Source organism: Chaetodon trifascialis, chromosome 2, assembly GCF_039877785.1.
Source record: "Chaetodon trifascialis isolate fChaTrf1 chromosome 2, fChaTrf1.hap1, whole genome shotgun sequence".
Lineage (NCBI taxonomy): Eukaryota > Metazoa > Chordata > Actinopteri > Chaetodontiformes > Chaetodontidae > Chaetodon > Chaetodon trifascialis.
Window position 1 is genome coordinate 4,917,134 of NC_092057.1, and position 26,095 is coordinate 4,943,228.

At 45.2% G+C, this 26,095-nt stretch overlaps 1 protein-coding gene across 2 annotated transcripts; it reads right to left on the reverse strand.

Annotated features, from left to right (window-relative positions):
• Window positions 1-26,095, reverse strand: fhip1aa (FHF complex subunit HOOK interacting protein 1Aa). 2 transcript variants are annotated; one of them, XM_070986928.1, is made up of 13 exons: window positions 25,871-26,095; window positions 14,897-14,952; window positions 12,912-13,132; window positions 7,362-8,048; window positions 5,982-6,140; window positions 5,763-5,849; window positions 5,468-5,635; window positions 4,499-4,578; window positions 4,104-4,306; window positions 2,106-3,164; window positions 1,844-2,022; window positions 1,319-1,439; window positions 1-381 (listed from the first exon to the last, which is right to left on the reverse strand). In XM_070986928.1, the coding sequence occupies exons 3-13, from the start codon at window positions 13,017-13,019 to the stop codon at window positions 185-187; spliced, it is 3,048 nt and encodes a 1,015-aa protein (XP_070843029.1). In that variant the 5' UTR covers window positions 13,020-13,132; window positions 14,897-14,952; window positions 25,871-26,095; the 3' UTR covers window positions 1-184. The 2 variants fall into 2 exon arrangements, with proteins under 2 accessions (XP_070843029.1, XP_070843038.1); XM_070986937.1 differs by lacking the exon at window positions 14,897-14,952.

Genomic DNA, 26,095 nt, shown 5'->3' on the forward strand with positions numbered 1-26,095 from the left:
CTGATTATCTTTGCTCTGAAAATAAATACGCATCATTTTTCTAAAAACAAATCACATGATCTAAGAGTTTTCTTCATCACGTAGTGCCTGGAAATGATGAAAAAACAGAGAACCATCATAAAAGAGTTTTTGAAAATCTTTCAGAGTCCAGTTGGACCCATCACAGAGGCCTTCTGGGACACATTCACTCTTCCATAGGAATGTAAGATAAGATGGAGTGCTCTTGTGCAATGGCAGCAAGTTCTTTGAGGAACTCCGTGAAGAGGACGGTAGCGAAGACTTCTGTCCGATCCAGAGAGATGGCTTTGGGTTTAGGTGGCGGCGAACTCTTCAAGATCCTTCCCGCCTCGCCGGGGGTGGAGCGTCTGCTGCTGCTTTTGTCTGAGAACAAGAGGAGTTCATAAGTTATGAAGACCAAATGAAAGCAAATAATGTACGCACATGGTTAAACTGTGTGTCACGCAGCTGGATTTCAGGACATTTTGTAAACATGATATATTCATGTTAATGATTTGTAATTAAGCCAGAAAGTGCTGCTCCTCTGGAAAAACACTGGACAAGAAAGGAGTTTTCTGGTTAACCAGCTAAAAAATTCCCTTTAAATTCCCCATCTAAGAAAATTCTGGCTCTCATCTTTCCACAAATATACTCCAGACAACGATTTCTGAAGCTTGTACAACAGAAACCACGGGGAATCGAGTTCAAACACAGGCTTGAAACTCCAGCGTTTAGCTGCCGCCACACTGCAAAGACACACGGCTTCACAAAATCAAGCAGAATTTATTCTGATTCCCAACAGGAGCCGAAGCACAACCAATAATGAATGCACATGTTGTTTTGAACTTGACCCATTTTTAACAGCAAGTTAGTGAGACTGATGAATGAACAGCAGTGCTGTTTATATTCTAGTCATCAGGTCGCCACCAAATGGTTCCCAAAATAAAACAATGCGACATCAAGCCAGTAAGTCTCACCCTGAACCAACTGTTGTACTGAAAATACATTATAAACAAAACTGATACCTCGAGTCTAATCACATTAGAGAGGCTGGTCCTTGTCATCTCCGGCCCTGATGAGACCATCAGTGGACCTGCTACAGTTCGCCTTTCGACCTGCACACTGGGGTGGATGATGCTGTCATCTACCTCCTACATAGATCCCTCTCTCACCTATCCACTGTTTGCATTGTGCATTGCATTGCACTGTGGTTTGTGCTAAGCTAAGCTAACTGGCTGCTGGTGTTAGCCTCATATTTACTGTTACAGAATGGTATCAAAACACAGATTTCAGCCATAGCCTGACGTGGGTGTAATGTCACCTGCTGCCATGAAGGAAGTCTCCCTGGCCAGCAGCCAGTGCTGGGCAGCAGTGATCAGGTCAGGATAGTCTTTTCTGGTGGCGGCCAGCTCTTCTATCTGGTTCTTCACGGTGGCGAGTACCTGAAGGAAAACAAAGAAAAGAACTGAGGATTTCATCTGCAGCGTCTCCACTGATGTGATTAAGGCTAACTGAATGAGAACAACCTTAAAATCTGCAGCCTGATTGCATTCATTAAGGATCTCTCGTCAAGATGTGCATAAAAACAGGCCGTCTTTCCTTCATATTACCCAAGCGCAGCACCAGAACTGTGCTCGGATCTCAAACAATTCATTTTATTCCTATTTACAAGGAAAAACCATGTTTCAGCATCTTTCAGTGATCCCACAAAAAACCCTGATCTCTTGCTTCTTTTTCTTCCTTTTGTCTACCTGATGAAACACAAGCCTCAGGGGAAGGAAAGGAAATGGGAGGCTCGCTCCCGCCTGCACATGCACACGCGCAGCAGACGACATGTTTGCGTTACCTGGTAAAGGGAGCGAACGGTCGGCTGAAAGACCAGGTTGGTGTTGAGGAGGAACGAGCGCAGGAGGGGCTGAGGGTAGGTCGCCAGCTGGGCCAGGATGCCCGTCAACAGCAGGTTGACATGCAGCGAATTAGACAGCATGTTCTCCATGCGAGACAACAGCACACTGACAAAAGGACCTGCAGAAAGAACATTCGGAAATCATTTTCTCTCCGATTGTAATTTTGTTAAATAATAATAATGAAGATTTCCATTAACTCACCAGTAAAAGGCACTGAGTGGCTTCTGCTTGCACTTCCGCTGCAAAACTTAGTCCCAAACGGTGACTGCACTTTCTCCGGTTCTGGTGTCTCAGCAGAGAAGGAGGTGAAATCCATCTCCTCATCCTCCTCCTCCTCCTCCTCCTCCTCCTCCTCCTCCTCCTCCTCATCCTCATCCTCATCCTCCTCCTCAGCAGGAGCAGCAGGCTTCTTGGGCTCTCCATCAGTTCTGACCTCTTTTCCACCTGCTTCAGTGTCCAGCGTACGAATGAGCTCCTCATACTGAGCCAAAAGGTCGTCACCCAGCTCAGCAGCAGTCATGTTGTTTTGGAGGTTGGAATTGCAATCTGTCTGACCTTTGGCCTTTGAGTCTGAGCTATTCTTGCTGTTATCAGCCATCAGAGAGGTTGGAAGTGTTAGACTGAGTCCATTTTTTAGGGGGACTTCTGCTGAGCCCGGTTGGGTTTCTTCTGATTCAGACCTGTTGGATTTGAGCTTAACTCGCTCGACATCTCGGGCGTCTTTCTTGGCGACAAGGTCGTACACCATGACGTCGTCCTGGAACTCATTTTCCTCAATATATGAGCCTTTTACCAACATGATGGCCGTTTTCCTCATCTCCTGGATGTGCTGTGGGGGCTCGGCAGGAGGCTGCTGCAGAGGTTTATTCTCCACGGGAGCTTCATCAGTCTGCACCGGGCACGCATCGTAACTATCATCCCACTCCAGCTCCGGCTGGTTGACGGAGGGCAGTTCTGCACTCGACGGCGGGCGGGGTCGAGGCCGTGGCGCCAGCAGCTGTGGAACTGTCTTGGGAGCCATCTGGATTTGCCGACTCTTCAGCCCTGGCTCCTCGAGCACGCCGGGCTGGTATTTCTCCGGAGGCGGATCCTCTCCATCGTACGGGGCCGACCAAACCTGGCAGGCCCGCATGCAGCCGCTGATGCTCAGACGGGCGTCATAGAGGTAATGCAGGTAGCTGACATCCAGGTAGATTTCTGAGCCGATGGTGCAGGAGTTACCCGAGCCATCATCCTCTTCTAAGAAGCTCTCACTTTCCTCTGGGAAAGGTAAGAAATGTTGATTAAAGCCGGAGTGCAGCACCTCGGCGCAGCGCTCACACGGAGCAGAACTAATGAGTTTGACATGCAACTACAGGGGATGAAGTGATGTTACACAGCGACACAGCGGGAGATCTGACAAAATGCTCATAATCATCTCTGCTATACGTTCATGTCCCAGGTAAACGCAGATCAACGCAGTGCACTGCACACAAAAAGATGCTTAAACAGATTTGGAAATTGTAATGTTAATAAATAACCCCCCTTATTGTAATTTTAGGGTTTTAGCACTCTAACTGCTGCAATGAATAATTTTCCATTCCCCTCCGTTATGCTCTGTTTGTTCTGTTTGTTTTGAGCGCACACCACTATTACTGAGGTTACAACATGCACACACTCAAATGAGGATATGAATAGTAAAATCTTCTGGATGAATTCCCCCTTGCAGCTGATTTGAAAGCAGTGAAGAAAGAAGAAACATCCATAAAAGCTGATTACAAATACAGATGAAAGCAGTCATTTGTTCTGGCTCATCTGCAGCACATACGGGACATAGAAAAGTAAAAGTACTCAGGAGTCTCACAGAGCATTATTAAAAGCAAGCTCTGTCATGCAGCTGGTGGGGGGCTCATTGTGCAGCACAAAGACTTATTTGAAAGAGGAACAATGGCCATGGTCGTTATTTTTCGGTTGCAATCAGCCATCACAGTTTATAGATCAACTCCCTGATTCAACTAGTTGTTCAGTTTTCCTCTGCGATGGTTTTCTTGTCTCATCGGACTTCATTATAACGACGTCTCCCAGTTCCCAGATCTGAGAAATTACTTTGGCGAGTACCATGTTGTCATAACCCACTGAAATGATGTCCAACACTTTAAAAATAAGATGCAAGCTGTAATAAGCTGACAAAATGTTCCTTTCATGTCCTCTTCCTCTTACCCGTGCCGCTGGTGCTGCTGGGAGTCTCTGCACCCTTGGAAAAGAGGATGGAGTCCAGCTGTCGGAGAGGCGGGGGGCTGTGATCAGGTGAGCAGCAGGACGGCGTTAATGCCAGGATCTTGGCTGCTGACACCGAGTAGCAGTCCCTCTCCCTCACCACGCGTCTCTGACTCAACATCATGTGATTACAGGGGATCAGGTACCTGGGGAGGCAGAGTGGGAACGGATCCTGTTAGGAAAGCCGACGGGCGGTCGCAGGAGGGGGGAGTGCAGGGGGGAGGGTGGGCTGACAGATGGTAGCACAAGCCTGCATGGTGGGAGGCACACAGTAAAAGCTCATCATGTCATAAACCAATTAGATGTACCGCGCTTCATAACTGGGATAAGCCACTCACCTCAATATGAGCTGCAGCATCACATCTTCACAGTGTAAGCCAATGAGAGTGCGGAAGAGTGCCAGTGACACAGTGCCCAGCTGGAGAGACGAACAGGAAGACACTTTAGGGCTTCAAAAGCAAACAACACGTGACAGCCGACTGCCTCCCATTGGCTGCTGTCAGTGTACAGGTGAGGCCACAAAAGTGAAATCTAAGTAAGATGAAACACCTTAAATCAAGGCAAGAACTGCTTGTTTTTCCTCTGACAAGATATATCTGAATAAGATAATACAACGTCTTACTGAGGCTTCATTCCTGATTCTGAGTCATTTAATTCTTGAAACTAAAATTTACAGAAATATAAAGCTGTTACAGTAGTACAGTACAAAACTCAAAGTCAGAATTTCTTAGTATCCAGTACAAAGTACTTGTTTTTGGTCTGGGTACACTACTTTAAAGATACTGTAGCTCTGGGTTCTTTGAGACAAGACATTTTTCCTCTTTTTAAAAATCTTCACAAGTGAAAAGTTATTTGAAGCAATATTTCCCCAATTTTACTGCTTTCTTTCTTGTTTTTTGAGAGCTGGAAAATAAAATAGCTGAAATGTGGAATATTTGCATGTTATTCAATGTTTTTTTTAGCTCAAGGTCAAGTATTTAAAAAGCAAACATGTGGCAGGTGTGTCAAAGCCGGCTGTTAGCAAACACTGGAGGGAACTCCCTGAGACAGCAGCACAAAGAGCACATCACTTATTCATGTTAATGGTTTAGGTCTGCAGAGATATTTGAACATGTACCGACATACATATGGGACTGCGTCGATATCCGGTGCTTCACTAACAGGCAACAATCTGCCAGCTTTGGTGCTGACATTTAAAGTTTCACCTTGGCTCCAAGCCCTCCGGGGTAGTTATTCTGGACTTATTAACCACTGAGTCACGCTGTACTGGACAAGAGAAGACATGTAAATCAGGGTTCGTCCTGTACCTGGAAGGGCGTGTTGATGCGGCTGACGAGAGTATCTAAAATGTGGACGCTCTCGTGCTGGTGGAGGAGGATGAAGGCGAGGAAAGTCTGCAGCAGGGCCGGCTCGGTGACGCTCCTCAGGAAGAGGTCGAGGTAGGCCGTGGTGGCCATCACCTCCTCGAGGGTCAGCTTCACAGAGGTTAGAAGACATAGAGAGGACATAAATACGTTGTGTCTGATCTGTTCATCGTGTCTGAATTTGTCCCAATTAAGGGAGTACATGGAGGTGAAGAGGAGAGGGAGGAAGAGTCCCAACCTTGTGCAGAGCCGGTGCCAGAACAGGCACGAGGAATCCGTTGTAGATGTAGCCAACTAGCTGGTCTCTGATATCAGGGTGGGCCACCTGGGAACAGCCGATATTAAGGCGCATGTCAGTCAAGAGAGCAGTGGAGCACGAGACTGCAGCCATTGGCCACGTGTGAACACGTTTCATGTGACGGAGCCTCATGTGTACAGCCCTGTCGCACGTGTTCACCTGAATAACAGCGTTGCAGAACTCCAGCGAGTTGAGAAACTGGACGAGGGACGGCATCTGGAGCCAGTCCTCTTTGTGCAGGCAGTGCCACTCCTCAGTGGGAGCCTCCAGCTTGGTGGGCAGAGATGAGTACAGGCCGCTCAGCCCCGTGGCCAGCACCTGACGGGAGACAGGTGTCAACATCCAATGAGATTCCGTAACTCCAGATGAGGTCAGCAGTCATCAGTGACTGAAAAAAGTCAACATCTACAAAACAGATTAGCTCAAAGTGTTTGTACAGGTTGTGTTTGTGTGTATTCCAGTGACTTTGGTCAGTTTTCCTCTAACACCACCTATTAGACAACTATTAGATCTCTATAATGGTCCTCAGCTGAGCCTCCACAGCAAAACTGGACAGCTGGCTGAGACGATGTTTCACCTGCACAGTAGAAAAAACTCACTGCTGTAAACCTCTAATCCAAACATCATGTGATATATACAGTCTAAAGAAAAATAATCTGACATTAAGTAATTACAGAGTGAATATTATGGGCTTCGTGAAACATTAATGAGGCGGCGCGCGGCAAAAATGATGCATGCACGGCTTCTCAGAGGTCAGTTTTACTTCCAGCTTCACTCAACGGATTTATAACGGCGCCTTACTGCTCACTGCGATGCAAAATACTTCTGTAAATCATTTCTTTTCCACTTTTTGATAATGCAATGCAGATATAAGCAGAGCACTGCAGCAGCCTACATATCAGCCTCCCTGTTCCTCCTCGCACAGCCAGACAGCATCCCTATGGATTGATGCCTCCTACAGGTCGCCTCTATAAATATTTCAGCAGCTAACACTTTTATTGCCGATACCTTTCCTGTCATAATCATCATGATGTGCTAATTAGGTCACTAATTAATGCATTAATGTCAACAGACTTTCCACATAACAACTGATTAAGTATTTACAAGAATTCAAACAAGAGTCTATAGCACTGCAGTCTAATTTAAGTGCACGATGGGTGCATCATTAGTGTTGCATTGATGCATACATCCTCTATAGGATTATCCTCGTAGCCTGCCAGTGGAACCCATTAAATTCAGACTCTAGTTGTTAAACTGGCATCGCATCAAAAGCTTTTTTTCATTGCGATGTCTGCAGCTGTGGGTAAGTGGCATTATTTACATGGGATTAGCTTGTAACCATGCCATAATCTTCTGAATGCCAGACATTCAGCGCCAGAGATGTTTTAACCTCGCTTCGAGTGGCTTCGTGAGTTCATCTGCATAATTTGGCCTGATTCTGATGCCCAGAGTGACAGAGAGGTCTGGGATTTTAGAGTGGCTGAGAGGGAAAAGAATGAATTCAGAAAGAGTGAAGCTGATTCATCGTCTGGGACTGACCGGACAGAAGTAGGTGTTCTCCGCGACGTGTTTGGCCACTCGCTCGTTCTCGGCGGACAGCGACATAATGAGCAGCAGAGCATCTCTGGCCTGCTGGCCCACTGTGCCCTCCCTGTGGATGAAGGGGATGAGCAGGGAGAAGATGAGGAAGTTGGTGGCTCCCTGATCCTCGCTGGTGTGGAAAAACAGCTCCAGAATCGAAGGGTCCTTCGCCAGCACGCAGCACAGCTGGTTGAGCAGCAGCACCAGCTCGGCTTCGACCTGCGGCGCCGCGGTGCCCGAGCAGGACGACAGCAGCATCATGAGCGGCCGCAGGATGGGCTTGTGATGCAGCAGCGGCTGGTGCGCCTGCCCCACCAGCATCTCGTACATCTTCAGCTGCTCCAGCTTCATGTCGTCTGTGAACTCCCTGCGGAGGCTCCACACAAAGAGACGCTCCATCACGTTCTCCATCACCACAAACTCCAGGATGGGGCCCATGGCGCCGGCCTGACCGCTCTCCTCCTCCATCAGCAGGAACAGCATGTGCTCCACATAGTTCTGCACCGCGTTCGCCTCGTCTCCAGGGATGGGGCCGAAACGAGGGCCGCCGCCACCGCTAGAGCTGGCGCTGAGGTTGATGACACTCAGCGAGGGCAGGGTGGAGGTGCTGCGCAGGGGATCATGCTTTTCTAGGATCTTCACCACCTACAGTGAGAAACAAGGGGAATATTACTTAAACTGAACACATTATAACTATGTGTTATTGGATTTTCATGCCCAAACATCTGCAAACTTCACAAAGTATTAAGTTATTTACTTCAGCTATTATTACTACACCCAAACAGAACAAGACAAATCCCCAGGTTGTGTAATGAGGCATCAAAAATAAACCTTCTTTTTGGTGCAAAGTCTTAAATGAAGGAAACAATATTTAAAATCACAGATTATTGTCACTTTGTCAGCAAAGTAAAAACACTTTCATTTTAATCAAACGCTAGATTTAACAAATTGGTCACATCTCTGTGTGAAAGTGGACAAAGCACTCAGTGATGCGGCTGATCACAATGACAACCTGCCACATTTGCAGAAGTTAACGCCTTTTTTTGGGACGGCCGACTCTCAGATTGGAGACGTGCCAAACGCCGGCTTGCAGTCAAGACGACGTTTTTAAATAGGGAATCATTTTTACGTGACTGCACATGAATGCACCACCCAATCAGCCTGAACTTTGAACTGTGTTTCCAACAACCACCATAAAATGATATCACGACAGTCAGTTTGGAAGGAGACGAATCTTCATCGGCGGGCCAAACAAACTCATTCTATGCACGGGAAACGCTGCTGCGCACAGCTGACTGCTCTTCATCGTCATCACGACCACTTTGGAGAACACAACATGAAGATTAAACCTGACAGAAACTCAATCAAAGAACTCCAAGGAGGAAACTTTCAGGGATGCAAAAAGTGCAAAAAATACTGAATCTGCTTCCATTTATGTTGAAAAAGGGGCTCTTAACTATCACCTCTAACATAATATACAATATACCTGGTATACTATGATCAGTATTTCCTTTTCATACAAGTTTGAATCATATTTGTGCAGACGATGCATGTTAAATAAAAAATTATGCACTGCCAGTAAAATCAATCCCTTCTTCCTTTAACCACCAACAATGTGGTGTAAAGAGACCAGCAGCACAGTGCAGATAAACTCAGCTTGGTAGGACACAGTGAAACAGTCCTTTGTGTATCCACTCCCTCCCTTGTGTGTCCGCTGCTACGAAACCAGAGTCACAATAATGGAGCCAGTGTCCCCGGCCTGCCTCCGCTGCCATGACAATAACTGGCTGTGCACAAGAGAACTGGGCAAGGCTGATGGAAACAAGAGAACAGAGTTCGTAATCCCTGTCTGAGCCCGATGGGGCCTGAGGCTCAGGGATCAGTCCGGTTCAGGCCCCCCGACCATCACAGTGGACGCAGGAGGGGGTCAGGTTTGAGAGCCACTGAGGATTTTACTTAGTGGACATATGGAGGAGTCAGGCTGGGGTCGTGGGCTGCCTGCTGGCAAAACACTGACACTATCAAGGTCACTTCAAGACAAGGTTAAAGCTTGTTAACGATGATGCCTGGAGTATGAAAACTGTTCGCAAAGCAGCTGCGAGTGAGCCTGAATTTATATTGTGGATCAGTGGAGGACAAACTGTGACTGATGGATGCTGGTCAGACGGTAAACATGACGGAGGTCAAACTGAAGGTAGCAGCACACTGTCAGACTCATCTCCACACTGAAGTAATGCACTTCAGTATCAGCTGAAGCTGCTGACCTGCAACTGGTCCAGCAGATCAGACTGGTTATACTGGGCACTTAGCAGGTGTGTGTACGAGCAGGGCCACGCTGAAAAGGAGAGCACTGCTCCATGGGAAAAATTAAGATTAAGAACCCAATTCTGTCAGAAAAACCATTAAAATACCACAAATATGTGTCATATTTTCAACCTTAGCCTGCACTTTGAAGTACAGAAAAACACAAAAACATGAATTTTACTCAAAAAGGAAAATATTCAAGGGAACAAAATCAATACATCAGTGCCACAATTGCTGCTCTTGGTGCCCCTTTTTAAAACTTCAGGACTAACTACAGGCCTGGTGGGGTGCTCTCACGCATATTTTATGTATTATAAATAAAAGATGACACATGTAGTATCAGATTCAGTCAGTGCTCTGAAATGCCAGTTTTAAGATGTATCCAAAACACTCTCATTTTACATTTGTACTTTTTAGTTGACTGATGCCCAAAAAGGAAACGTTATTATGAGCATTAGATCATAACTCAGGATGGAAGCAGCGGCCGATTCAACTGAAAGGCCTGTTTACGACTCTTGAGTCCAACTAACCTGAAGATGCTCTTAAATGTACACTGGATGGGAGTGTTTCCACAGAAACTGAGCATGGCCACACAAACACGCATTCATAAAACTTTGGCATGTGCCGTGAAAGGAATGAGTCAGTAACTCCGAAGACTCTGACGAAGAACAAACTCCCCGCACTTCACTGTCTGTAGTTAATGATTGTTGGCAGCCACCGCAGCTGACAGATCACTTCGCGTGTCACCACAAACACAATGAGCCCTGTGAGGCCTGGAGAGCTGCAGATAAGACAGCAAACGAACATAAACCTCATCTGCCAGTGGAACGGGCAGAGCTTCTTACAGCGGGACAAGGCCAATATAACTTACAACATGTTTCTCGGATTTCAAGGTCTTACGAACTGAAAACAAAGTCAAGAGCGCTCTTATCGGGCTGCAGATTAACTAAACGTGGAAATGCGATGCTGCAGGAGCGAAGCTGTGTTGCCAGTTTGCCTGAAGCAAAACAAGTTTTAATCTGGAACAGGGAGGTTTTTTTTTTCTGCTCAGGCAGAAGCTGAGACAGACTCTTGTATTTTTCATCCCAACAACTTCTTGAGCAGAAAAAAGTAAGTCAAGCTAGGACCTCATTTGGCACATGGATCTTGGCATGAAGGTTGAGTTTTTATTCTATTATAAGAATTAAAGCAAATTCCCTCTTCAAATCAAGAGAAGCCTGTGTATATATGTCGATGTCCTTTACAAGACAGCACTAACAAACAAAGCTAACAAAGCTTTCACCATCGTGTTCAGTGCCAAGTCTGTCGCTGCTCTGGACTGAACAAAGCCTGACAAACCTACAGGTTAGTTTGTACTCAAAACAGTAAGCTCATGTACAACACTGGACTTTACTTTGGATTTACTAAGTGGAACCTACTTTTCCGGTGAGTAATATGTTCTATCCAGCTGTTATTCCCAAGGTCAATAATGAAGCTTCAAGCTGAATTTGTCAAACTAATGGAATATAATAAATTCATATAATTCTTCTGAAGGTAATGTCAGAAATATACCCACAAACAGTCTGAAATTCTAATTTGTGTTTGATATAGTGCTGTTAAAAAATCCTCAAATCAATTCTGTTCCTCATTGAAACTCCAGAATCTATGAATTTGCAAACATTTTTCATTTTGAAAGTTAGGATGTCTCTGCGATATCATGAAATCATGCTGGTACGTAAAACCTCAGCTGAGCACAGAGAAACTTCCCTCCTCCAGCGGATGAATGTGAAAAGAGCTTTCCAGTGCTGAGCTGTGCACAGTCACCAGTCTGCACGGTGAAGGTCAAACATCCACATGAAGTAACAATAAGCAACAGACATTTCTGAGCGGAGGCGGACTCGCCCAACGAGAGCTTTCAGGTCTACACATCTGCACTAAACAGCACAGCTTCTGACCAAATAACACAGCTAATCCCTACAAGCTTATCTGTGGAAAATATAATAAAACCAGAGGGATTCAGTTCATTTAGCTGTGAGCAACATGGGGTCGGACCCCACGCTGGCAGCCGCCAATGTGGACATAAAAGCAGCTGACACCACTCCATCCCCTCAGCGTCTGGCCAGTGTCACACTTTAGTCAGTGTGTATAACGTTGGTTCATCTCAGCGTGGGAGGAGGAGGTCTCGCGGGCTGCCAGGACCCACAGGGGTGAGCAGGGACACATGCTGCTGCAAAGAGCCAAGAGTCTGAGACAGTCGCCGTCACGCTGCCAAGATTCCACCGGCCATAACTGCGCTGCAGTCCGGCGTTTAGGGACGGCACTCGAGTTTAGCCGTCACTTTCCGCTGTCAGGGAGGTGGAAGCAAAGAGGGATCTGTGCCTAAATAAGAGTGACTTTGGAAAAGTGGTGGTTCCCGACATGAGGTCACGAGATAAATCTGACTAACACAAAATCATGTTCACGTTCGAGACTTTTTTATGGTCTTTGCTGTTTTCTAGTAAAACACTAAACAGTCCAACCTCTTGAAGAAAATCACACGTTGAAGTCAGAATCTGTGATGAGCGGTTGCAAGAAGACACTAGCACACGCTAAAAGATGCTTGAACACAGCATTACTGGCATTTGGGAATATTTCAAAGGAATAATTCAACATAGCTCGTTCACTCAAACGATTAGCTTATCTCAGCCTACAGACTGGAAGCAGCTAGCCTTGCTCTGTCCAAATACACTTAAAAATACCCCTAAAATTCAATAGTTGACATGGTGCATCTTGATAGTTCAGCCTGCACAAAAACAGAAATGTAAAAGCAACAATTTGTGGATTTGTATGGAGTTCACAAGCTGCAGCACAGAAGTGCTGAGTGGACGGAAAAATGAACATTAAACTCCCTCTACAACCACAAGCCGTCCCCTTGCTTCCAGTCTTTATGCTAAGCTAAGCTAACTGCTTCCTGGCTATTGCTCTATATTTAAAGCACAGACTTAAGAATCACATTTTTAATTATTTTTTAGATTCCTTTTGAACTTTTTGCCTTCATTGGACAGTTGATAAGGTTGTGTTGCTGATGTTTCAGTGACATGGCGTGCACGATAGCCATTAAAGTAGCAGAGCGTTTCATGAGAGTGGAATTAACCTTCACGTCCATCTCTGTGCAAAAAAAGTTTCCGAAAATGTCAAACTGTTCCTTTAAGCTGCAGGACTTGTGAGTTAGAGCCGGCGTTTTACCTGAGCCCAGTGGTTCTTGAACACAATCATGCAGGTCTCTGGATCCACCCCTTTCAACACCAGAGACTGCCCATCTCGGCTTCCATTGGCAACCATGGAGGCCATCATGGTGACCAGATCATACGTGGGTTAAACCATGTCATAGGCAGGAGAAGGAGGACATTCCTGACTGCTTACTGGGTGCAACCATAACCACAGGAGGACGCATAATCACAGAGGACCTGAGGAGGCAGGAAAAAAAAAAACAGACATCATCACACACTGAGCCACAAAAAGTCGCTTCACAAAACAGCAGCACAGATGCAGCGATATGAGCGGCGAATGCAGAGCACTTCTCTCCCCCTGCATGAGCAGACAGCAGCTATGACAGGCATGCAGGAAACAGAACAATAACAGGCAAAGTCAGATGACCCAGGAGAGGAGAGACACTTCTGGCTCCACTTTGGCTCAGAGATTCGCCTGCCGCGCTCTGGACTTCGGACTGAGCTGTCAAATCGCTGTTGGAATATCTCAGACGCCCAAAGTGGATTCCTGCAGGCCCCCTGACATCACTCTCATTACAGAAACATTTCTTGACATCACAAGGCGAACGACAGCTGGGCGTGAGCGGGGAGCTGGGGAAAACAACACAAGATTGCTAGTTTTGTAGATCATTTTGTAGCGTGTGCTATGTGCGTGTTTTTGTTTCTGGATGACATATTTTACACATATTTAGTCAAGTGAGGTCTGCACTGCTCGCATATGTACTTATTTATTTATTTTCAGCTGAAAATAGCCTGAGGGTAGCTCTGCAGATCAGTTCCAAAACTCACATTGGCGCTGTGGAAACCTGGACCATGCCCACTTTTTCCCCCAGAAAGGAACTAATTTGTTGTTTCCCTTGGAGAGGACGTTACGGGAAAGATTGATTCTGCTAAACAAGGCAGAGGTTTTCTTTGACAGCACCGGGAGCAGAGAGGATAATGTGAGCGAAACACATCCAAAGAGAAATGCAGCGTTTCCAGGTAGACGCCTGCGCTTGAAGAGGAAGGATGTTAGGATGGGCCTCATCGGCTCACGTTTCCTCTGCAGTGAACGTTTGTGACGACTGTCAGAGGTCACGTGTACAGTAGATGTACAGTCACATTCAACGGCTCTCACACATGATATCTACAAGAGCATTTAACACAGGGGCGTCCAAACTTTTCCCTCTGAGAGGGCCTAAAAGGAGACTTAACGATGGGCCACGTGCAAAGCAAACACCTTTTGTATTGTAAAGATGCAAAATGGTACAAGAATCCAAAGTTCTCTTAATTGACTGACTTCCTGTGTCACTGCGACCACCACTGGCAGATTATGAAAAACGCTTGATAATAAAGGATGCTACATATTTAAAGATTTATGTTTGCTTTCACTGGGAACATCTGGTGGGTTAACCTCATGGCTGCCTGCAGCCATGCTAGCAGCTACGTTGCACTGCGCTTAAGAACAATGGTGCCTTGAGTCAAATGCCTGTTTTACTGGATAAATAGAATAAATTTACGGGTGAATAAGGAACAAAACTACTATCTTCCATCCAATCCAACAACCCTGGAGCCCTGCCTTTAGCGTGGACATGACAGCTTAATTCTGTCTGTCTCAGAGCACCAACACAATGTCAGGACAAAGATAAACACTCTCACACTGCAGGATCATATGGACTCTGTCACCACGGGGGATCAACTGTAAAACATGCAGCAGCTGCATGCATCAGAGCCTGTAGCTCCTGCCCCTACGTGTGCCTCTCAACCAATCACAGCTCAGCCCTTCTTTTGAATCCACTTTGCCCCAGTACCACAGACACATCCCCACCAACCACAGAGTTTAGGCATAACAAGGCACACAGTCAAACTTTCACCATCTGCTTTCAGTTAGGAGGAGAGTGCCGGATGGTCGGATTCTTGAGAAGGAATGTGAAAGCAGCGTGGAGAGTGTGTCAGATTGTGTGTGTGTGCGCGGTGTCTTACCTTCGCGGAACCATCTTTAACGGGGACGGGTTGCAGACAAGGACCTCATTCTTGTCCTGTTGTCACAAAAAAAAAAGAAGAAGAAGAGGAGGATATGAGTGTCCGTGTGAGAGGCGAGGCGTGGCGGGAAGTGACTGGACATGAGTAAGCTCCTCCACTTGGATGGAGATGGAGAGGAGGAGGTTACAGGGAGGGAGCGAGGGAGGGGAGAGCAGGACGGGGAGGGAGTTAAAAAGGAAAAATGGGGTGAGAGAAAGTCTACAGAAAGGGAGGAGGTACAAGAAAACAGCGCTCACAAGCTGAAAAAGATGAGAAGGAACCTCAAATAAAACATGTGAAGGAATTCAACATCACATCCTCGTGACTCCATCAGGGGAGAATAACACTACTGTCCCTTTCAATTAGCATCGTGATGTAACGCATCCTTCTCAGCTGCGACAGGCCCGTTCCTCACCAACACTACTGACACCGAGCCATCGTGGGAACCCTGACACACAAGCCTGTAAAACTCCCAAAATCCAGTTCCTCACCTCACGTCCGACACAACACACTGACCGCATAAACTCTGAGACTCTGCCGCTGATGTTTGGGCCTGTGAGACCTGAAATATGTGGGTTTCCTGGAAAACGCGCCATCTCTCATGAAAGCGTGATATGGTGTAAACAGAGAGTGAGAGGGAGACAGATGGAGATGTGTGTGTGGGTGCGTGTGCTAAAGAGGAGTCATCAAACACTCGTTTTGCTCTTCAGGCTGGTTTTGTGCCTTCAGTTGACTCACACATGCAGTTTTCCTCGACACGTTACGCTCACTGTAAATGACATTTGTACATTACATTCAGTGTAAGACATGTTTTTGCATCCAATTTGAAGAGCTGCAGACTGGAGCAGCTCAGAAACTGAACTTTGTGCTTACAGGCTGACCCGCACTGTTTCCTGTTTGACGCCTGACAGCAGGCTTTAAAGATGGTTGCCACACTGGTGACCAGCCATCGTCTGCCGATTGCCAAAGCTGACAGAACGGTTGCCATATTTTAATCCTTTATAACTGGAGTGATTATGGTCTTGTGTAATCAGACCTCCTGTAAACTGATATCAAGAATGGTTAAACATTATACTTAACACAACAGTCACGAGTGTCTGTTTGTTCCACTCACATGAATGGATTTAACCACAAACAAGTGGCTCAGCTTCACAAGCAGAACACACCTTAGATCACAGCAGGTATACTGTTACATGTTGGCCAATAAGTGAGAGGAAACTGCAGGAAGGAAACGCCAAAAATATGCTTGAGTTCATTAAGAAACAATTAAGAAAATATCCAAATAGTGGCCTCCTCGGTTCAGCTAAAGTCACTGATGGACAACATTAGCACACTGAATTCACACAAGTCACGACTGGTCACATATTAGCAGAGAATACTGATGAATTATTGTCATTATTATCTCCCGCTGAGAGGCTGCAGACGCTCTTTATCTTATGCAATGCAGCGTTTTACCAGCCTGGTTTTCTGTCCACGAGGTGAAACAGCTCCTTTCACCTGTTTCGGCCTTCGTTCGCCTCTCAGGTCCATTTCCTGCTGCCTTTCAGCTTACTGTCGGGTCGTTGTTAAAAACTTTGAGTTCTGTGTGGAGCCCCTGAAGGTTTTTTCAGCAATATTCGGCTGATTTAAGCAGTGATTAGCTCCTCTCAGACAACAATACACTGGCAACACATTTATGTCTTGAACTAGGAGCCAAATAGGTTAAGACTTGCTTTTACCAACTCAAAACACCACAACTGAGACCCTGAGTGAGCACCAGCACCTTATAATACTCACCACTTGATATTATTGCAGAATAAAATGTGCTTTTTCAACTAATCTGGCGAAGGCCTATTAGCGAAAGTCATGACCTACATCGTGCTCTCATTTACAGTAGCTGCTGTCATGTTGTCACGCAGTCACAGTTACCCAGAAGACACTGCTCTACTTGCTCAAAATAACCTGAAATACAGGAGAGGCAGAAATAGGACAAGCAGAGCACATGCCAAAATATAGGTGGTTAAAAATACACCTTGTGTGTGTGTGTGTTGTGTGTGCGTGCGTGAATCTGTGAGCTGGTTCTGAAGCAGTTTCTGCAGATCTGAATGTTTACAGGAGAGTGCAGTGGCGTGTGTGTGTGTGTGTGTGTGTGCATGTGTGCGTGTGTGTATATACTTGTCTGTTTACAGTCTCAAACTGCTAACACTCCACTCTCATTGCTACACAAGCCTCTCCTGATTTGGCAATTTCCAATTATCCAATTATGGCAATTTGATAATTACACATATTTGCAGCTTGCACTTCTCCACAGTCAGTCAGAGACACGCTCAGCAGAGCAGACTGGGATTTCTCCCAGCGCCGGCGCAGGAGCTGCACTCATTTCCTACATCAGACGTCACAGCGCCACCAACGCTAAAGCTAATAATGTAATAATTCACGCGTTCTTTCCTAAACATGCTGACGTTGACGACTGTGGGTTAATTTCTACCTACCATCCGTTAAAAGCTCGGGGATATTGTTCAATCTGTTGTGTTTCAGAATAAGAATCAGCTTTATTGGTCAGGTATGTGTGCACACACAAGGAGCGTGACTCTGGTTTAAACACTGAGCTCAATGTTTTTGCATAGGAAAAAAGGATACACTGCTCAGTGAGGACAAAAATACAAAATAAATTATAAAAATATAAAACTGAACAATAAGGTAAGCAGTGCAAGAATATAAAATAAGCAAGAAACAATATATACAATGAAATTTCAGCAGGGATGCATCAACAATGGCTGAAAATGAGCATTTCTTCTGATAATCAGATGAAACACATCGACTACGACAGCTGTTGTTGCTGACTGAACAATAAGCTTTGATGCATTGATCATCAACCTCTCTTCTCTTTGCTTCTTCTTCTTTTGACTTGTTTCTCGCTCTTAGATTTCATCTTTGATGTTGGGCCATGACTGAAGGCTGTTACAAACTCAGCCCCTTCTTATTTTTATTATTAGGTACACCTTGCTCTAATGCATTATATAACAGCCCTGCGGTAAATCCTGCCGTCACAATGTTCAGTTTTTCTTGGAGCTGTTTCAGAAAGGAGTTGATTCAACTTTACAGTCACTCTGCAGGCTGCAGTTTGTGGTGCTGCTGAACTTAACTGTGTTATACTGACGGGTGCATCTAATATTTAGTCTGCGCTCGTTGATCATTGATAACTGAATGAGCAAAACATGACAGACGTTCTCCTTCCTTCAGTGAGCGGCGGTGCACCGACTGAGGAGTAATGACCACATTAAAATATAAACTCCCAACTCCCAATAACATTAAAACAGGAGCTGTAACAAAGCCAAATTCAATTTTCATGTCTTTTAAAACTAAATTACTGGACACAATGAGTCACTGCTCAAACCTCTGCGTGGCTTCTTGACACTTGCAGCGTTCAGTTTCTAATATGGGCTCCGGCAGCTGAAATCATCTCCTCCACATGACCACAAAATAACCCTTTGGTTCATCCTAATGAACAAGGAATTACAGAATAGGCAGCGGCTGTCACACTTATTTTTTGCCAAAACAGGTAATGTCTTTCTCAGATTTCCAACTGCATAAAGGTCCAGTGTGGAGGATTTAGCAGCATTAATCGGTGAGGTTGCAGCTCCTCTGATTTCAATATTGACAATTTTGATCATTTGATGAGTTGTTCAAGTGGGAATAGTTTTAAAAGCCGTGTTGCATCATGAGCAACAGGCTCTCCTTCTCCTCGCTGCACAGGTAACATGATGACAAAGTGAGAACATGAACCGTGTTGCATGTCAGCGCTTTGCCAAAGCAGATAAATCCCCAGGCTGAAAGGAGCCAACAGCGTAAACATCAAGGAGAAATGCTCGCCTCCGGGGGTTTTGGTTCTTTTTTTTTTATGATCTGGTTTTCTGGCATTGTCAGCTTCCTGCCGTCCCCGAGGTTTTCATGCACACAGGCGTGGTCTGGACAAACAGCTTCGAGGCGAGACACACCCTTTTAGTCAGAACGAAGATCATATTTCTGGCTAAACAGGAGTTTTAAACCTCAATCCCAGAGACTTTATTAATGAGCCCTGATTTTAAAGAGTTGGGTGTAATATATATAAAACAGAACGTGTTAACTTGCTCATCCTTTTTGAAAACAAAGACAATATATTTAATGTTGGGTGATAGAGACGTGACGATCCTCCAGCAAACCAAAGAAAAGTCCTCTGCATGTCATGTCTCTGAACCAGCATTCCAGTTGCTTCCTCTCTGCTGAAGGTGGCGCTCACAGAGGAGATATCTCCAGCGACCGGGTGGCAGCCATGGCAACCCAGCGACAGACGAGCCCATTCAAATGACAGCAGCTGCTGAAATATTTAGCGCTACAGGTGAAGCCACTGAAGGGACAGATAGTGCCTGGTCAGGCTATTTATACTCGCAACCATCCTCGTCCAATCAACATCGCCGCAGGCGGGGAAAAAGCCATTCATTTTCTTATCACTGCTTCTATTATTCCCTTCAGCCAGCGGGGCCGCGACCACTGTGGTGGACCACTTATCTTCAGGAGAGAGATTTACACTGACCTCATGTCCAAATGTCAAATGGACATGAGGGTGACCTCGAATGATTGGACATCTATTGTCAGTCTCACTGTTAAATGTCATGAACAAATGAATGACTAACAGAAGAACAATGATAACACATTTTTAATTAATGACTCAACAGCCAATAAATGTCAAACTGCTGTCAAATCCTGATGCTGCTAAACGAGGGGAGCGTCATTTAGGGCTTGTAGTGGACGGAAAGTTGGAGGCATTCTTTGTGTATTCCAAAGTTTGCCTCCATTTACCTTAAGCAGCTATAATCTTTATATTCAGAATGGACTGCACGACAACTCCTGTGTAAAAAGGCAGATTACAGAGAAAACCCAAAGAATTCTCACCTGGCTGTTCCCCTCAGCTCTGCGCAGCTTTTTGGATGAAAATAAATTGAGGAGAATTTCACAGAAGATCTGTTTTGCTGCTAAAATAAGCCTCCAGTGAACTTCATTAAACTTCACATAAATTACAATTTTCCATATGAAGTTTCCCTTCAAAGCCTGTCATAGGCCGTCTCTTAAGGTGCTGAATAATGACTGAGACGAGCTTATGAGATAAGGCTGTGATTATGTAAGCAGATCCATGCTGCATGTCCACATGCCCATGAAGGCTGACAGGGTGTTGGCTGCTGTATTCATCTGAAAACTGGTTTCAGAAACAGGCTGTTCCTTCCATATTGCTCATGAGAAGAGATTCATTAACATGTCCAAACACACACAGAGGTGCTTAGTTTAGCTGGGAGGGAAGACGAGGAGTGAAAGAGTGGCTCCGTGAGCACAGCAGTGCCAGACACCCGGAAGGGGAAAATACACCCTCCAAAGCCTGAGCTCCGTAAATGAAGTAGATAAAGACTGGAGGAGGCCGACGGGAGGATACAACAGCCCTTATGCTCCATTGTTCAGATCAAAGACATGCGGCCAACTTCACATGCTGCAACTCTCCCGAAAGAGAGTTCAGCCAACGGTGGAGATAGCACTTAGAAAGGACAGATGAGACAGTATCCTGCTTCCTGCCACTGATACTGGCAAAGCGTGATGTCATCCCTCACCTGTGTGTGTGCGCAATGCATGTACAGAATGTGTGTGCTGACTTCTCTTCACCACCCTTGGGGGTTAAGATGTAGGGTTGGATAACAGTGTGATGGAAAGAGGAACTCAGGGCATGTGGTGGGATTTAAAAGGCCCTGCATGTTCTGACAGGGCCTTTCACATTTTATCTATTCATCTGATAGTATGACAGCCATGTTTCCTGTAAACTTAAACTCCTCACGTCACAGTCTGGAGCCAGGTACAAGCAAGATTTTTGTAAATATCTGTTCCAAACAAGTTGTGACACAAGCAACTACAGACTGGGGAAACTGATGAACGCTCCAAAAACACCTGTTTGGAACGTTCCACAGGTAAACAGGCTCATTGGTAACAGGTGATAGTATCATGATTGCGCATGAAAGGGGAATCCTGGAAAGGCTCAGTCGTCAACAAGCAAGGATGGAGCGAGGTTCACCACTTTGTGAACACATGCCTGCTAGGTTTACAGTTTAGTGCAGTAACTTAGTGAATGTCCAGAAGAGGAAACCTCAACAGTACAGACAATCAGACTATGATTGCAGCATTAGCTGTAAGTATATTATGATTATATTATATTACAAATTCTTTTTCTCCACTAATATGAATCACAAAAATCTAATTATCATTCCACAAAGTACCTAATAAAGTCTTACAAAAGAAAAAATCTAACACAATCACAACAGTATGTATTGAATTGGATGTGACTGCATGCAAAGGCCACTAAAATCCTCGTCTACTAGTTCTACAGGTCGGCCCTTTGCTGAAAGCTGCAGCCTCAACAAGTCAACCCTCCAATTTGGTTTTACAGATATCAGATCACGGTTTACCGAAGCAGTACCGATAAGTGATTGGTTTCTTCAGCATGGCCCGGGATATGAAACATGGCCGAATGCAAAATGTTTTCATCAAAATCTGCCTTAAAGCAGCAGGTCATTTCATATCATTATAACCCAAATATTCACTTTAAACACAGGTCAATACGCATTTTTCACCACGTTCCTTTCTGACCCTCACAGGCTTAATTACTGCATTGTATGTGCACAATGTGGGCTGATGACATCACTCCCACTTTCATGTTGGTCTGAAGCTTCAGCCCATCCCCACACTACAATGGGCCTCTGTCAGCGATAAGAACGTGTCCAGCGTGGGTATACGCTATCTCTGCTCCTGCTACTTCCTCTGTAGCTCGTTTGCATCACGTCTCACCAAAAAAAAAAAAAAGAATCCATGTTTGCATGTGGAGTGGGAGGAGGAGGACAGGAGATACAGCACGTCTGTGAAGTTCAGATATTCATCAGAGAGATGAGAGCAAGCTGCAGCGCTGCACTCATCAAATTAACCAGCTGGATGAAAAAGAGGTTTCTGATATGAAATGAGTCCTTTTAAAAAGCTGTGATACGCAGAACACTGGAGCCTGTTTTTAAAGGGAGCACGCCGCATACCAGAATACCTGCCGAGCTCATCTGTGTCAAATATTTGTTTGGGTGTGGATAACTTTGAACCTGTTTTTACTCAGTTTTGTTTTCTCTTAGCCTTCAAGCGGTTGCACGCTTCTGCTCTTTTTACCTCATAAACTTTCAAGGCAAAAGAGGGGAAAATACTGTGAATGCTGCTGCGTCTTAAACCTCATTAGGGCTGCAATCAGCCATTATTTTCATTGTCAATTATTTTCTTGATTAATTAATATAAAATGTCAGAAAATGCCAAGATGATGCCCTACATCACCTACATTTAAAACATTTTTTCCTGACTCAAACCAATTCATCGCTCATCAAAATAGCTGCCAATTAATGTAATATTTGGCGATTAGTCGATTAATGGCTGCAGCTCTAAACTTCAGGCACAGTAATGTTTTCCTTCCTTGACTGGTTTTCCTGCAGGCTCCAGAAACAAGACTTGCACCTTCGCTCCAGCAGAAGTGGTTCAACCTGATTCAGTTACGTGTCTCTATTCTTTTCACTCTAAAGAGAGGCGTTTTTTCTAGACCCCCATCGGGAGTTCACAGGGGGAAAGAGGCTAATTCTTTGTACTAAACTGGAACACAGGTCAGCCAGCAAATAGGCCAGTGTCACAGATGCTGTAAGGAATCCTCATATTTACACTTCTGTAATTCAGATGAAAATATCATGAACAGAATAGACCACCGATGTCCGTATGCTTAATACAGAGCTACAGTCAGGGTGTCGTTAGCCTAACCTAGCATAGGCTAAGCAGCAGCTCTCTCCAAAGGTCAAAAACATACAAAACAACACCTCCAATGCTTTCTCATCACCACACATCTCATTTATTTCATCTGTACACAAACAGAAATGTAAAAACTGGCAACCGCACTAACAAGCAGGTTCCAGGAAGTCACTGCGCCTGGTTTGACTGTTAAGAAGTAGTTAGCCTGTAGCATGTATCTCCCCCTAAAACCACAAACTGTCCCTCTTTTGTACATTTCTGTTTAAAAAAATTAGATATGTGTTAATTAGTGAGCTCTGGACGTGTTTGTAGGCGTATTTCTAAATGTGGAGACAGCCAAGCTCGCTGTTTTAATCTAGCTGTTTCCCATTGCCTGCAGTGTTTATGCTACGCTAGGCTAACCACACAGACATGAGCGGTATCCACCTTTTTGGAAGAAAGCTTGACACGAATTTCCCTAAATGTTGAGCCACAGCTAATCACCAGGGCCACGTCGCTTTCATGCTGCTAACTCGTCAGGGTCAGCGTGGGGACCGGAGCGGGGAAGGTGGGGCTAATCCCAAACACGGGACAAAGCTGAGCCGGCTGTGTCTGTGGTGGGAAAGGGGAAACAGGTCAGCACACACCTGCTGGTATGTTAACTGCTGCACCTGTTCCACTTCAACTTCTGACTAATGTGCAAAAAAAAAAAAACTACTTCTATCACATAATCTTTGCAATAATTAGCATAAAACACTAGTTACTGTTCTACTGCTTATGGTTTTAAAGTTAAAAAGAAGCTATTTAAAGTTAAAAACACTACTTTCGGACAGCCGGTGACATTCAGGAACAAGCAAGGTGAAGCAAATCCGATCCCAATCACAAACTTGTGACCTGGCCATACTAACCACATTAGTGTGACCATTATTCACAGTCTGGCCTGCTGCGATGGAGACTCACAGACATCCTGTGTGTGTGCGAATATCTCGGCTGCGGGTCTGAACGCCATCAGCTGAACAGACTTCCCACTATATGAGATCTGAGTCCTTTCTGAAGATCACTACGAATCGTACAAATGACTGATTGGCCTCACATTCCTCCCATTCCTCAGAAACTATTCCCAGCACTTCTATCGTAAATTAAACCTGCATTCCTGCTGCAAGCCGGTTTTTATGTTCAACCTGCTCCTGTTTAGGACGCTGCTATGAGAAGTGGGAGCAGCCTGTCATTAATCCTAAGCGAGCTCAGACTGAATACTTTTAGAAAGCATCAGCTCTGAGTAAGTTTAGCTTCGTTAAAAACAATGACATCACACTAAACTGCTTCCCTACAATCACGAAAAGCCCATAATTTTAGATCTTTTAAAGTGACAAATACCTTTGAAGTGGTCATTCTGCTGAGAAACCTTGATATATTTACATCCCTTCCCCTGAAAGCAGCCCAGCTCACAGTCACGGTGCAGAAAACAGCGCTAGTGGGCTCTAAAGCTTCCTGAGCAGCATTTTTGAGAGCAGCCCAGAGACCACAGCAGCCACATTTGATGATGACATGCAGACGTTTGTGGAAGACGCCTGTTCTCATAATAAAGAACAGTGTGAAAAAAAAGAGGACGTTATCATGTTATCACATGACCTAAGTGTGGGATTTCAGTCACGTGATAGCACGTAGCTGTTCAGTGGTGTGAATGGTGGGATGTGAAAGTGACCACGATCAAAAACCCACACAGGTCACATGATAACGACAGAACCATCTCCACTGCAACAGGACACACTCCTTTCATACGCTCCTGTAAGAGGATTTTGTGCCAGAGTGTTCAGTGTTCAGTGTGTGCATTCACTGAAGTTCAACAGTTCAAAGGAAAACTGTCCTGAAAACCATCTAAATGTTCCCGATGTTGAATTATTAAAAAGTCGAACCGACTAAATGTTTGGAGAGGACACAGTTCATTAACTGATCAATCAACTGGGAGGAAATTACACAGTTTTGACAATCAGCTGATCATTTTGAGTCACTTTTCAGGCAAAAATGCAGAAAGTCTCTGGTCCCAACTTCTAACACATGAGGATTTGGTGCTTTTCTGTGTCTCCTATGATTAGTAGGTTGAAGATGTTTAAGGTTTGGATTCTTCATCAGACAATATAAACTATGTGAGGAGGAGTTTGGGCTCTGGGAAACTGTGACCTGCATCTTTTTCTGCGTTTTACAGACAAAACAATGAAATGCTTGCTTGAGAAAGTCACATGATTAGTCAGTAATGAAGATAATTGACATCATTAACATCTTTCATAAGCTTTCGAATCAACCTCAGAAACAAACGGGGTGGATGTAAAACCTCTCTGCAGCTTGTAATCATCCTCTGTTTATCTGCAGATAAACCTCCACAGCAGCACGACTCCAGTGACGTCTGTTCTCCCTAAAAACACTCAGTTTACATCAGGTGGCAGTGAACAGCTCTGATTTGTGGAAGAGAACACCTGTGAGGGAATGGACACTCACGCGCGATGGCCAGCCATGAAATATTGATGATGTTTGCTGGGAACTTAACACCACCTGCATTCTGTGGATACCTGTATATACCTGTGGAGTTTACCTGAGTTTACTGAAGGTGTAGCTGCACTTCAGGCTGTGAACTGAACTCTGCCAGAGGCCATCAACAACAACACGTGGATTTAACATGTTTGAGGGAATGTGAGCAGATGCCTTTGAAAGCATGTCATCAAGCAGTCACTGCTTTATTGGCTGAGATTGCAAAATTGTGAACTGTGATTAGAGACAGGGTGGGTCTACTTCGTCTCTATGGTGAGGACACAAAGTGCAAACAAAGCAGGAGAGCAATTAGTCCAGTCCTTCAATTCCTTTAACTTGTCAAGAAGGCAAAGCTAGTGGTGGTTTTAGTGGGACTCCCCCAGTAAACACAGCAGACAACTATGGTTTCCCCCCTGGACTGCACCCGACGCTTCCACCCACCCGCACATGTCAATCACAGACTCCGCAACTGTCACAGAAAGCAAAACAAACGCACCCACATGGTCCAGGAGCAGCAGAAAGGTCGCTGCCAGGTTAGACTTAAACAGGTAAATCAAAGCCGCAGCTGCGAACAGGACCAAGTGTTTCCAGCTCTCTGTCTTTCTTTCTTACCGTCGGACGGATCCTCCGCGCGGACGGAAGGAGCGCACGGCAGTCTGAGCGTCGTCGGTCGGCAGCTTTAACCACCAACACACCCTCACTGTGTCCTCTCACAGATGGAAAACAGAGTCACAGCTCCATAGTTTCCCCCCTTTCATAACAATCCGCGGAAGTATTACAGGCTGTGTGTCACTGAGCTACTTCTTTAACCTGGTCCGGCGCGCACTCATAGGTGAA